Source organism: Oculina patagonica, chromosome 9 (genome assembly GCF_052425735.1).
Source record: "Oculina patagonica isolate OP01 chromosome 9, crgOcupat, whole genome shotgun sequence".
Classification (NCBI taxonomy): Eukaryota; Metazoa; Cnidaria; class Anthozoa; order Scleractinia; family Oculinidae; genus Oculina; species Oculina patagonica.
In genome coordinates this window covers 26880232-26893941 of record NC_135766.1, presented here as the reverse complement: position 1 = coordinate 26893941, position 13710 = coordinate 26880232, and the positions used below count along the sequence as shown (strand labels likewise).

General features: G+C 41.4%; 1 protein-coding gene across 1 annotated transcript; it reads left to right on the top strand.

Annotated features, from left to right (window-relative positions):
* The first annotated feature begins 837 nt into the window (after positions 1-837).
* LOC144664701 (membrane-bound glycerophospholipid O-acyltransferase 2-like) lies at positions 838-13615 on the top strand. The gene is made up of 15 exons (XM_078525899.1): positions 838-980; positions 1825-1970; positions 3403-3480; positions 4277-4369; positions 6298-6353; positions 6635-6689; positions 7279-7411; positions 7602-7628; positions 7715-7805; positions 8126-8227; positions 8711-8814; positions 10228-10292; positions 10716-10848; positions 12171-12328; positions 13128-13615. Exons 1-15 carry the CDS (start codon positions 915-917, stop codon positions 13333-13335), a joined length of 1515 nt encoding a protein of 504 aa, XP_078382025.1. The 5' UTR covers positions 838-914; the 3' UTR covers positions 13336-13615.
* The last annotated feature ends 95 nt before the right edge of the window (positions 13616-13710 follow it).

Below are 13710 nucleotides of genomic sequence, written 5' to 3'. Positions count from 1 at the left end.
GTTATTGAGGGGGACCAAAGTGGCCATGTATTCTGTAGTTGATTGTGGTGGAAAAAAGGCTTTCATCTCATCTCTAATTCAAGTGAGTAAAACTATGACCAGGCGGACGGTGCCTGAACAGAGTGTCGATCTCCGCAACGCAGCCGTTGTTTGCAACCCTCACTTACCGCACGAGTATCGTCACGGAGAAGAACCTGAGAACGAGGATTTGTACCATGTAATACAGACTTTTACATGGTGTCCTCCCGTCGAGTTGTCATTCATTCTCTTCCCCATAGCCCTTATCGCTTCTCTTTGCCGGGGAAGCCTTGGCACGAGAAATAAAGGGCACTGGGGATAAAGGATTTTTGAATTAGTTTAAATCTTTTTGATTGGCTCACTGTTTGAAGCAAAGAATTCTTGAACGAAAGTCAAAAACGCAATGACTCTATCATACATTCTTTTGAAACATCATGACTGCATATATATGAAGTCCGGAAGTCTTAGAATCAAGGACTGGAAATCCTGTGTCCCCAGAGCCCTTCGTTTCTGCGAAGGCCTCGCCATCTAAAGGCCGATTTACCACCACGGTACGATTTTGTCGCATGCGACAAGCTTACGACACACCTACGACAGTCGTAAGCGAGTTGTAGGTTTGATTTGTGTCGTAGGCCTGTCGTAAGCATGTCGCAAGCATATCGCATGCGACAAAATCGTGTGTAAATCGCTATTGGGACGAGAATGGGCGCCATTTTGAAAATCGTCGCAGAGAAGACCCTGGGACGAGGTTGCGCTTTTTGTCACTCCAAACAATAGCCTCCTTCGCAGATTGCGTGACGAGACAAAAATAAACAACAACTCCTGCTACTGAGGCTATTCAGACAATAGGGTAAACAGCTTTAAAAAAAAACAAAAGAGGAGCTCTGAAACGCCAAATGTTTTATCTTATACAAGAATTTGTCCTATGGGCATCAAAATTGACCAAGGTACCTGTTGATCAGGTCGGTATCATTCAGTAAATTATGAGCTCGAGATTTCTATGAGGTGACAGGTATGAAGGCCGAAAGGCCTCATCAGCTATCACCTCATAGAAGTCGAGAGCCAATGATCCATTTGTTTTAGTAGAATTCTAACTCATTCTTCTTTAAATATGAACATTCTTCTTTGCATATGAACTAGTAATTAAGTTCACGCTTCAGCAAAATCATGCACGGACTTAATTTGAAACTTCCACCAGTACGCTTGTGAACGCACGCTCATCAAATCATTCAACAATTTTGACGTTTATAACCCGTGTAGTGGTGAATATCCTTCCTTTAGTCTTCTTAGGAATTGAATCATAAAGTGAATATTTCTAAACTCCACCGACGGCGTCAGGGAAACCAAAAAATGCCACAATTTTATAGGCGACCTTTAGCCATTGCACACTAATGGCTGATATAGTGTAAAAGTTCTATATTTAGAGAGGGAGCCACATCAGCTCTGTGTAAGCACAGCCAATCACATTGCAGCATTTGCATTAATATTCTAGTAGAATTATACTAAATCGCATTATGTATTTGCAAAACATAGAATTTCTTGCTGCAATCCGTGAGAAAGCCGGTCATCTTAAATATCTTGTAATCATTAGCATGAAGTGAACTCTAAAAAATATATATATATAACAAAAATCGGTCAATTACTCATGAAACATTCTTGTCATGTTTTTATTTAAAAAGATATCGTTATACTTTTATAAAATGTTTTTTCTCTCTTAAAGATTTTAGATGTGACCGATCCCTGTGTTCCCTACAATAATCGATATGATTGATATTGTACTAGACTATTATAATTGTGTTCCTCTAGGTTCGCTTCATATTTTGCATGTTATTATGCATTCCTCTTGGAGCTGTTTATCGCACCGTTTTGCATCCGAAAAATGTTTCTTCCAGAGTGCGTCTGTCTGTATCATTGGTATGGGGCTTCATGTTAGGATGGATTTGCTCCGGAAGGTATGAGCAGGATTTTATTCCAAAAAATCTCTTGAAAGCTTTTCTACTTATCGCGTCACTTGTTGCATAAATTACTCCTCCAGTGTTGCATAAATTACTCCAGTGTTGATTCAGTTGTCACGGAAAATTTTCTGGCGGATTGGTTTACAAATTGTTTTGATGCTCAAGGCTAGCTTGTTAAGAGTGAAAAACTTTTAGAGTATGTAAGTCTTGAGTTTTTGTTTTGCGGATCTTTGACATCTTCGTCGCGGTGATTATTTGCCAAGTAGAGAAGGGTAACAATGATATTAAAATCGTGTTCAATGAAACCAACTGTTTCAACCACAAACGGTTTTGGTTGACTAGGTTCATGTTCGCCTAGTTCATGAAAGGCTTTTATCCCGGGCCTTCACGGTATTATTGGCGTCACTACTCGTTTCGGTGACGTCTCCGAGGCGAACGTCCCCTCCCCGTTTTACGCTTGCCACGCACGCAACTTGGACCTTTCCTAGTTCCTAGGCCTCTATTTTCGTCGCGGTCAACCCGTTTCGGGTCACGTGGTACGAGCGAAAAAGTAGCCGGAGGGAAAATAACGCGGAAAGGCTCCCCAGTCCCCTTTGCCTATTTCCCTCCCCCTTACCTCCCCCGGGGGGGGGGGGGGTACTCTCTATAATGGCCTATACGGGGAGGCTACGCCTGAAAGGGGTACCTTTTTCAGGCTTCAGGTATATGAAAGGGTAGGGATTTCACAAGTTTAGGTATACGAAAGGGGTACAATTTCTGGCAAAATGGTTTATAAAAGGGTAAGGGGTAGGAGCTCGGGGCGGAGCCTCCCCGTACAAAACTTTGTTGAGTACTCCCCCCCCCCCCGGGTTACCTCCCTCCTGCTCCTCGACGCCTGCCAAGCAGGTTAGCACACTTTTCCAACCGTTTTCGTCTGAGACCGTTGATCGATAACCCTCCGACCTGTGTTTGGGATCGAGCGTTGTCGGTTGGTTGGATTGGTTGAGTTTTTTCCGCGTTCTATTGTGAAAAACTGTTCCTGGGCCCAGTTGTTCGGGGTGCGCTTCCGCCGGTTCCTTCCGTGGTCTCCACTCCGGTCGCTTCCACTGGATGTGATTTCCGTGCGCCCCCCCCGGGCCTGGTTAATAGGAATATTGGTTAACCGTTTAGCCGAAACTGATACTTCCACGCCAACCGAAAACGGGTTTTTTCCGAACAGAACACTTAGAGCCAAACCAACCCAGCTACCCTAAAACGGCTGATTCCAATTTCCAATAACACATCCTGAGAAAGTGCGAGGAATGTAAAACGTGGAATTTGCGGTTTTTGATTTACAAGTTTCGAGTTGCAATACGTGATCTGGATCCCTAAACAATGTGTCCTTCTTGCAGAGCTTATTTAAGTTTCTATAAAAAGTTGCACCATAACCTTTCAAATCTTTTCTTTTTAGTGAGCTGATAAGATTGATCGTCGTGTGTACACTTTGTTATGGGCTAACATGGAGTGTAAATCCCAAACAAGTTCACAAGTACGTATTTTCAGCTACAGTCGAAGTTCTCTTAACGGACACTCTCGTAAGCGGACAGCTCTACTTACGGCCGCCTTGTTTGAAACCCCGTTTTAACTCCCATACAAACTCTGTATTTTTCAGATTTTTACATTCTCGTAAGCGGACATTCCCGAAAGCGGCCGCGGACACTGTCACAGACTACGAGTTAGACTTTTTCTTTGTTTTTAAGCTCCCGTAAGCGGACACCCCAAAGAAAAACCTTTTAACAACCTCTGTATTTTGTTTTTATCAATCAACTTCACATCGCCGTTCGTCACAATGATTTTAAAGTAATTACAGTACCATATTTCGGTGTTTGTTTTGTCGTCATCCACGTACGTCCGGTTATTGTTAGCTGGGTATGCTCCCGTAAGCGGCCATCTTTCCCCTACACCTCTAGTGGCCGCTTACGAGAACTATTCTCGTAAGCAGCCAGCTCCAGTTACGGACACTTTTTTCGTGTCCCGAGGGTGTCCGCTTCGAGAGCTTTAACTGTACGTGGATACCAGTTCTGTTATTTGACTTTTCTTTTTACCGATAAAGGGTGGAAAATTACTCTCCTATAAAATGTACCATGCCAAAAGAAATACCAGCCTACTCCTTTTTTGATTGATATAACATGATTACAGTACATCAATATTCAAACAAACAACTGAACAAACAAACACAAACACACACACACACACGCACACACAGACAAACAAACAACCAAGTAAACAAACAAACAGACAAAAGAAGAAGGATATAAAATTATGAATGTACTTTCTTTGTCCAGGGTTGTGTTTGTGGTGTCTTTTTGCTGTTTGTTAGCGGCACAAGTTATCAGAATGATCGTGGAATATGGAGATAACAAAGTTGATTACACTGGGTGAGATACAAAAACTTGTTTATTGGTAAATTTTCTTTCTTCCTTAAGTCGAGTGATAATGTCAATAGGGCTATTTAAACGAGAAAAATAAGACGCGAATTTAGCTAGTAGAGACCCGATTTCTCGATCCTGCAAGGGAAACGATGTTAAAGTTGGCCCCAAAAATCGAGAGTTCGAGAAACCGGGCCGGTAAAAAAAAAAATATATATATATATATGTATTTATAGTGGTCATGCACTTAGCTTCATATCTCAACGAGATAGCTAGTTTACAGGCATGCCACTGAAACAGAGGAAACAAATAATTTATAAATGAACATAACAAGGTTAAAAATCCCAACTGGCAGGAGGCAGACCAGTTGGCTATATACAAAGCAGGGTCTCAAAGGGGTTTAGGGCTCCAGGGCTCCGGGCTAAAAAATGCAGGGCTCCAGGGCTCCAAGAGGAAAATGTCAGGGCTCCAGGGCTCCATGTCATCTGCTTTCGGGCTCCGGGCTCCACTATGCATGCACTAAAAATTATTTTGCAACGCAAAATCGAGTCCGCAAATTAAAACATTTACTGAACTTGAATATCAGTAAGGCCATGGAGCGGATCAGATTTCTATGCTCTACTGTATGTGACCGAAAATTCCACGTATCATCTTGACATCTTTCATGTGGCGTTGATCTTTGGTCAAAGCTAAGATGAAGTTCGCTTTGCTGTTGTTTCTTTAAATCTGAGATGAGTGCATCAAGCGGGTTAAAAGAAGCTGATCTACTTGATGCAACCGTCTGTTTATATAAACTGGGGGCAGACAAGGCCTGCCATTGTTGGAGTGTGATGTTAAAACGTGAGCGAACGGCTACATCAATCGCGGAATTCAATAGGTATCTGACCTTAAATCATGGTTTCCAAGAGGTGGCTTCAAGTTTTGGCATAATGACATTTAGTACTACGATCGCAATTCATAGACACACGAAGGACTGCAGTTTCCAAATGGGGGAATCTTCTTGTGTAATACGCAGGACGAATGGCTCATTTACAAACAAACAAAATGCAGTCATAAAACAAGAAAAAATGCAGTCTGGGATCGCGAATGATCAAATTTCAAAATGCTGGGCTCTGGGATCCACAAAAAATTTCTTTGGGCGCCGGTTTCCACAACCAAAAAAGGATCAGGGCTCCAGTCAATACAATGATCGGGCTCCGGGCTCCAAAGCAGAAATTTCAGGGCTCCAGGGCTCCAGGGACCCCCCCTTTGAGACCCTGACAAAGCGTGGTCGAGGATTTGAACTCGGGACAACCGAGAAACAAATCCAGCTAGTGGCAAGGGCAGGCCTCGAACCGGTGACCTCCGGATTACAACACCAGCGCCCTAAACCACTCGGCCACGCTTGCCTCCCCCAGTGTTTGACTTAACCTGCGTAGCTGGTGGTATTGTCGGGTTTTAAAGCGCTCACAAGCAAGCGGCCTAAAACCCAACAATACCGCCAGCTACGCAGGCTATGTTTGACTGGGTGAATAAAATCCAGGGGAAGCGGACTTTACACACGCGCTTTGTTTTAGTCGCGAACGGTATTTTGTACCATTTTTACCGCCAGTTTAATTTGCGTATTCGTGAGACGCGAACAAGTCAGTTACCCACTTATACGAGCAATGTCAAGTCTAAATTAAGATAAGATAAGATAAGACCAGCACAAAACCCTGGTCCAAAACATACCGCGTCCTGTTTTAACTATGGAAGCGCCTTGTTGCAGTTCAGTGCGAGGTGGGATTTTGAAATGACGTGATTCAGTGTTATAATGTTTGTACGGTTCTCCTCTAGATTGGCTTGACAGTATTTTTTTTTGTTCTCTGGAATTTCGAAGACTTACGAAACCACTGGTAAAATTGTCTTAGTTTTCTTCCATTTATGATTGAAGAATATTCTTTCTTTGTTTCTCTTAGGCAACTGATGCTCATCACCGTGAAAGTAACCTATGTGGCGTTCAGCTTACACGACGGTAAGACAAATCTTTTCTAACTAAACTTATCTGATAAGGTATTAATATAGTCCAGTCCCTCCGGAAATCTCTCTTCCGCGCCCGCGGAAGAGAGATTTCAGGGACTGGAGCAGTATTACTAGTAATCCCCACAATAACAATAATATATTAAGAAAGGACTATAAACGGGTAACAGGATACGGTGTTTATCGCCAATAACGTGATCTTCCCCGTCCCTTATTAGCAGCTACTGTCTATTTTAGCGCTACATCTCCTGTCTGTTTCTTGCATCTTTTTCGCAGGACTTGGAAGAAAAGAACAAGAACTTACTAAGGATCAAAAAGAACAAAGCATCAAGTGAGTTCATTTTGTTTTAGGCCCTGTCCACACTTATCTGTTACGAAGTCTTCGTATTAAAAAACTTATTCAACGTTTGCCGACCATCGAATCGGTCTTAGGTACTGTCCACACCAAACACTGAAAATGATAGGTAAGCGAGCTGTTACACTTGAAAAGCATTGTTTTCACTGTCCACACTACAGCAGACAAACGGCGTTTTAGAAGGTATCCACTGTACGTTGAAAGCGTTTTCGGATCGCCCCATTTTTGGTGGCTGAAAACGCTGGATTCGTGCGGACGGAAGGCGCGCGAAAACGCATAAATGTGTTCATTTTTAAACGAAAACGCAGTAGAGTCAGTGCACGGGGCATTTAGTTTTGTTGACTGTTTTCCACAGAAAGAGCAACAGGATTTTCGTAGAGCAAGTTTCGAAAAATGTCTCGTCAGAATGGCACTGTAGGGCAACTCGTTACAAAAAAATCTCCAATTCAGTGAATTTTGGCGGCAAATTAATGTCAGCAGGAAAATACACTGATATCTTGAGAAGGAAAGATGTTAACATGTACATAGATTTAGGAAGAACTCAGTTTCACTTGTTGTTCGACAGGCGTGTACCTTCACTTCTGGAATACTTTGGCTATATGTTTCACTTCAGCATGCTGTTAGCAGGTCCAGTATGCACATTTAGAGATTACATGGACTTTATAGAAGGACGCGACATCGTACGTGCTACGGATAAGGTCAGCGGCTTATGTCTTTAACTGAAAACTTTCAGCTCAAAAGTTTAATTACCTCAATTAAAGTAGACATTTGCTAGCTAAGTAAAGTCACTATCCATTATGGAAAATGGCATAAGAGACGCCGAAACATGTCTCAAAAAAGTTGTCTTATGTTTTTTCCTTTTCTCCTTTTGATTTCTTTTAAAATTAGAAAACTAGAAAGGAACCTTCTCCTACGGTAAGTTTAAAATGATTTTAAGTCACCTTATGCTGTTTATTATCTTATTATTATTTTATAGCTTCTCAAATCTATTTTGTTATCAGAACGCTGTTCTAACCAAGCTTGCTACAAGCGTCCTTTATATGGTCGTCTTCTCCATTATGGCAAAACTATTTCCTTTTCATCTGAATGCAGGTAATAACAAGAACCCCTGTAATGTTGACGAATAACTCTAAGTACAAATTATATGACGTCAAGATTAGTACACAACCACACAAGCATGTGATGCTTTACCATCGATCGGGTTGAAATACTGAAAACTTGATGATGATGATGACGATGATGACGACGACGATGATGATGATGATGATGTTGATGATAATGATGATGATGATGATAAAAAATATATTATTATTATTATTATTTTAAGTTGTAGTTGTAGTAGCAGTACTTTGCCTGAGCTATTGCTTTAAGTCACCGCACTTATTTATTAAACCGCTCTGGGTTTTTTTCAGATCCTGACTTCATCGCCAATAATTCTTTGTTGTGGAGAATAACATTCGCGCATTTTGCTATGGTTAACCAACGAACAAAGTTCTATTTTGTCTGGACATTAGGTACCATATCAAAAGCCTTCATGTGACATCAAAACCTTCTTGCTTTAAGTAGTAGATAAAATATGAGCGGGAGATCTGTATGGGCGTTTACAATGGCGAGCCGATAATCGAGCCATTGTTAACGCCCATACATATCGGACGCGAATATTTTATTCTACTTGTGAAATGAAAACAAAAAGTATGTTATGCGATTCGGTGATCTGTATCAAAAGTTAATGAATACTAATTAGTTGAGCAGGAGTTTGTATCAAAAGTTAATTCTATTGTTGGATTTGTATTGGGGTTTACAGTTGTGTACATGTGATCTGAATACTGTGCTGGGATTGGTTTGCACCTTCATGAATAGTTAATAAATTTTACAATTGATTATTATTATTAATTAATTAATTAATTAATTAATTAATTAATGCATCAAAAAGCTATGAATAGTGAATGGTGAGGGAATAGCTCCTTAATTTCAACATCCGCATTATCTCTTTACAGCGGACGCAGTTAACAACGCATGTGGCTTAGGATTCTACGGCTACGATTCAAGCGGGAGAGAGCTCTGGAACCGATTAACTAATATCAATGGGCTGGAAATAGAGGTCAGCATAGCTTGGTTAAAATTTCTCTCCTTTCGCTGCGAGAGTTATAGCCCTGATAAACTAGCGTCAAAATAGCTGTCATTACTTCCCGGGGGGAAGGGGGTACTCTAAACATTTTATCCCCGCGCCCCCACCGGCGGCGGTTTACGGGGAGTCTCTGTCCCGAGGGCCAAACCCTTAACCTCACTCTTTCATATTTTTAACAAAAGAAGTTACCCTTTCATATACCTTCGAAAGAAAATGGTACCCCTTTTACTAGACTGTTCACAGTCCCCTATATTTTCGTGAAGTCGTAGAGATCGATCGTTCAGTGTCTTCAGTCCGACGGGCCGCCATCGTGGTTTACGAACGCAAGCGAAAACTGGGGAGAGTGCAAAAACCCCGTGGGTGGCTGGGCCAGATGCTCATAGCACCCACGGGGTTTTTTGCACTCTCCCCATTTTTTGCTCGCGTTCGTAAACCAAGATGGCGGCCCGTCGGACTGAACGATCCATTTCTACGACTTCACGGAAAAATAGGGGACTGTGAACAGTCTACCCTTTTACAGTTTTTCAACTCCCCCCAAAGGGCTATGTCCGGAGATTTGTCAAATCCTTGCCTCTAAACTGTTCTGAAATTAGTGGAAGACAACCTAACCCATAAAACACAATATCTTTGAACATCTAAATTAAAAGAAGATATAAGCTTAATTTGCAGATAGAAATTAAACTACAGCTATTAAATATCGATTTCTTCAGTGAAGACGCGCGGAAACAACTTGAAAAGTTTAGCCTCAATTTTTCAAGTTGTAATCCATTTCCATCCTAGCCATCCGCAGCCAAAGACGCTTGTGAACTATTTCAGTGCTCAAATATAGCAATTGCTAATAAAAAATGGACCATTAATTTTAGGTTTCCTGCGACACAAATATAAATTTTAGCTGTTCAAAATTCTGTTAAAATTCGTGACAAAGCCCCATTAGAGCGGTTTTCACTTGAGTGTCGAAAGTAAATTGCATTTGCTTTGGTTTTGCATTACTACGCTTAGTGATTGGCTTAAAAATCTCGCGCCACTTTCTCAGCCAATCAGGAGTAAAACCAAAACCAATCGTGACTAGCTCGCGCACGTTTTCCCGCGCTTCGTGCCGGCTACATGTATTTGCTTCGTGTTTTGATTGGTTCACTGGATTGTCTACGTCCTTTGTGATTGGCCAGAGTAATTACTTTGGTTTTGGTTTTACGACACTCAATTGAAAACTGCTCTAAAAACTGAACATTATTCATTTTTAATACATGAATTAACGATGGGGATTCGAAGCCATGAGCTGTCCTATGCTTATACAGTTCTCTACCAACTGAGCATTATGCAGAGGCAACGTTCTCATAATATGGACTGGAAATCATCCTTTACTTGTTTGTTTTTTACTTTTGACAGAAAGCAGCAGACATCAGGCAAATGATTAACAACTGGAACATACAAACCAATCTTTGGCTAAAAAGGTTAGCTTAGGTCCCTCTCTTATGACTGTACATATTACTATTCATTTTAGAAAATTAACATCTTATCTAAATGGGAACAACACGCGTGTTTTATATTCAAGTTTTCATTTACAACGACGCAGATTTTGGAAGCAACGGTTTTTTAATTTTGAGCAACTTTTTAGCAACTTTTACAGGGGCGGATCTAGGATTTTTTTAGGAGGGGGTGCACCACCAGGGAATGGCGTAACTGACTGGTGACGTAAACAATTTTTGTAACAGCAAATTCGAAGCCGCAGGTCATCTCGGCGTGGGGGGGGGGGGGGGTTGAGGTGCGCACCCCCCTGCACCTTCCCCCTTGGAGTAAATTTTCCGCAGTTTACTAACACTGCCGGCCGATAGGCCTAGCCTTTGTTTCTTATCTTGTCGCCTTTTTTCTATTAGGACTATTTACGAGCGAGTTCCTTATCAAAGGACGTTTTTTACATTCGCTACGTCAGTTGTTTGGCATGGCATTTATCCTGGATATTTTCTAGTGGCATCATCTTCTCTGCTACTTATGACAGTGACAAGAAAAGTAAGTTTCCTCCCTACTGGGGGTCAGTTTTAATAGAGCGATTTTCACTGGAGTGTCGAAACGGTAGTTTGCGTTTGCTTTGATTTTGCATTACTACGCTTAGTGATTGGTTTAAAAATCTCGCGCCACTTTCTTAGCCAATCATAACTAAACACAAAACCAATCTTCTCTCGCTCGTGCACGTTTTCCCGCGCTTCGTGCCAGCTACATGTATTTTCATCGCGTTTTGATTGGTTCGCTGGATTGTCTATGTCCTTTGTGATTGACCAGAGTAATTTCTTTGCTTTTGGTTTGACGACACTCAATTGAAAGCTGCTCTATATGAAGAAAAGTTGGTGCGTGTCTACTAGTCTCGTCTGAGGTGTCGGTCGATAGATCGGCCGATAGTCGACGGATATATCGGACGAGACTACCGTATTTACTCGAATAAGCGCCGCCCCCGAATAAGCGCCGCAGTCTCGATGCGGCGCTTATTTGAAGAATTTCGTTTAACTTAAAACGGCACTACAAAGCAACTCTAAGACAAGCTTGAACATTTCTTTGCATCAAAAGCGATGTTTTGCAGTTATGAGTGATTGTTGTTTCGCTCTCCCATTAGTTTTTCTATTCAACACTCTAACAATACGTAGTTCTGTAAATGTTGCGAAGGCCGCCAACCTTTGCCAGGACAGCTAGCGCCACTTCTGTCTCAGCAAGAGACAAATACTGACAATCAAAAGACGCTCTTTTCAATAACTGTAAAAGATGAGATTCTTTATGGCGTCCAAATTTTAAATAAGCGCCGCCCTCAAATAAGCGCCGCCCTCGAATAAGCGCCGCACTTGAGACGCGAAAAATTTAATAAGCGCCGCGGCGCTTATTCGAGTAAATACGGTACTCACAGTGAACATGATCCGAAGAGTTGTCCATGGTATAAGCGTTGCCCTCATACCTCAAACCTGCTTTCTGTTTGTTCATTTCGTTTCTCAAACTCATTAATAATTCATCAAGTTAAAACAAAGAAAATCATAACCGTGAAGGAGGTTTGAATACCCGGTCTTAATTAGCATAGATTTTAAGGATTTTATTTCTCCGTTCATTTGGTAGTTTTTGTTTTGATTGAGAAGATATATCAAACACTCGAGACAGTGTTTTATCGGCTCGAATTTTGTCAAAAATACTCCGCTGCGCGTCGTATTTTCAACTCTCTCCTCGGAGTTTGGATATCCCGATGAAAACTGTCGCTCGTGTTTGATATATTACTTACCCTCTCTTAATACATCTACCCCCCGTTCAAAAGTGAAGAATTAAGGCAATTAATTTGGTGTTTTTTTTCTTCACAGGCGAGGCATACATACGGTCACTTGTTTAGTGACATGTCTCCAATCAAGACCTACTTGTTTAAATTCCTTAAATGGATCGTTGGTAACGTGGTCTTGACTTCTTATTGCTTTGTACCGTTTGTATTTCTGCGTTTGGATCTCTCGTTAATATTCTACAGGTGAGGTGGTTGACTAATTTGTGTTGGGTATAATTAGTAAATAAACCCCTTCCTGGCTTGCTGGTGCATGGTATATTGGAGGATAATGCCCTTGGCTGAAAGGGTGTCCTCAAACTTTCATCCTCGGGCATTATCCTCCATCATAACCGACCGATTAATTTCCGCTGTGCTCGCCGTCAGATTTTATAGGGCAGTGCAAAACAAACGAACAGAGTCGCCTTTTCAGGTCTAACTTTTTAGTCAAATCAAAAAACTAAACCGCAATTCATTTGAACCGCAATTATGCCGTGATTATCACTGTAGGCTGATCTAGGTTTCTTTCTTTTTACCGCGATAAAGCGCGCTGTAGAAATTAATCGGAGGGTTATAAAATAAATTAACCCTTTCTGGCTTGCTGGTTTACTGGAGGATAATGCCATCGGCTGAAATATTTCACAGTTCTCCTGGAAGCTTTGCTTCTTGGCCAACTGTTCACTTTTCGGAATCATCATCTTTTAGTCTCGGCATTATCTTCCAATATACCAGCCGCCTGAAGGAGTTTATTTACTTAACAAATCAAGTTGATTTTGTTAACGTACTTTTTTAACACTCCGATTTGATTAAAGGGTTAGATCTAAAAAGGTAACTTTATTCGTCTATAAAATCGGGGACAGATATCAAATCGGACGGGGTATATCATCCGTTTTTGTACCACGTGATGTTTTGGGAGCGCACAAAGTAATTTGTGGGTTAAACGTTCCGCTATTCCTAAAATGGGAATCTGTCCAATATCTTAACCTAACTCAATCTACGTCACCAGGTCAACGTATTTCATTGGTCACATCCTGTTGATTGGCGGGTTGATTATCTTCCGCGGAGGTAGTCCAAAGCCTTCCCATGATGCTAAAGAAGCTGACATTGCAGTGACGTCACAGTACTCGGCTAAACTTGAGAGCAACAAAGACGCTCCTGTGCCCACTCTGGCTAACAACAATGCTTTACATCGCCTAAATCGAAAATTACAATGATATTTTTTATTCATTTAACATTGCACTGCTTTTCCTTCAAAATTCATAATTATTTAATATAGCCGCATTTTGTATATAACGCGCACTCCCATTGGCTGTTTCTTAACACGTGATAATAACTAAATTCAGATGTGTTTCCTCTCTCCGGGCAATTTTTTTTTTTACGCCCACTTCTGTTTTTTTACGCCCACCTGAAGAGCGAGTGTGATACCGCTACGCCACCGGGAGCCGGCTCCCAGAATTCGTAAATTTTAACTATATATCGTGTTTCCCTTACAAATATCGATAGCTAACCGTAAACAGGCTAACCAAAGTGCATAGTAGGCTAACCGAAGTGAATAGTAGGCTAACCAGAGTGCATAGCAGGCTTACCGG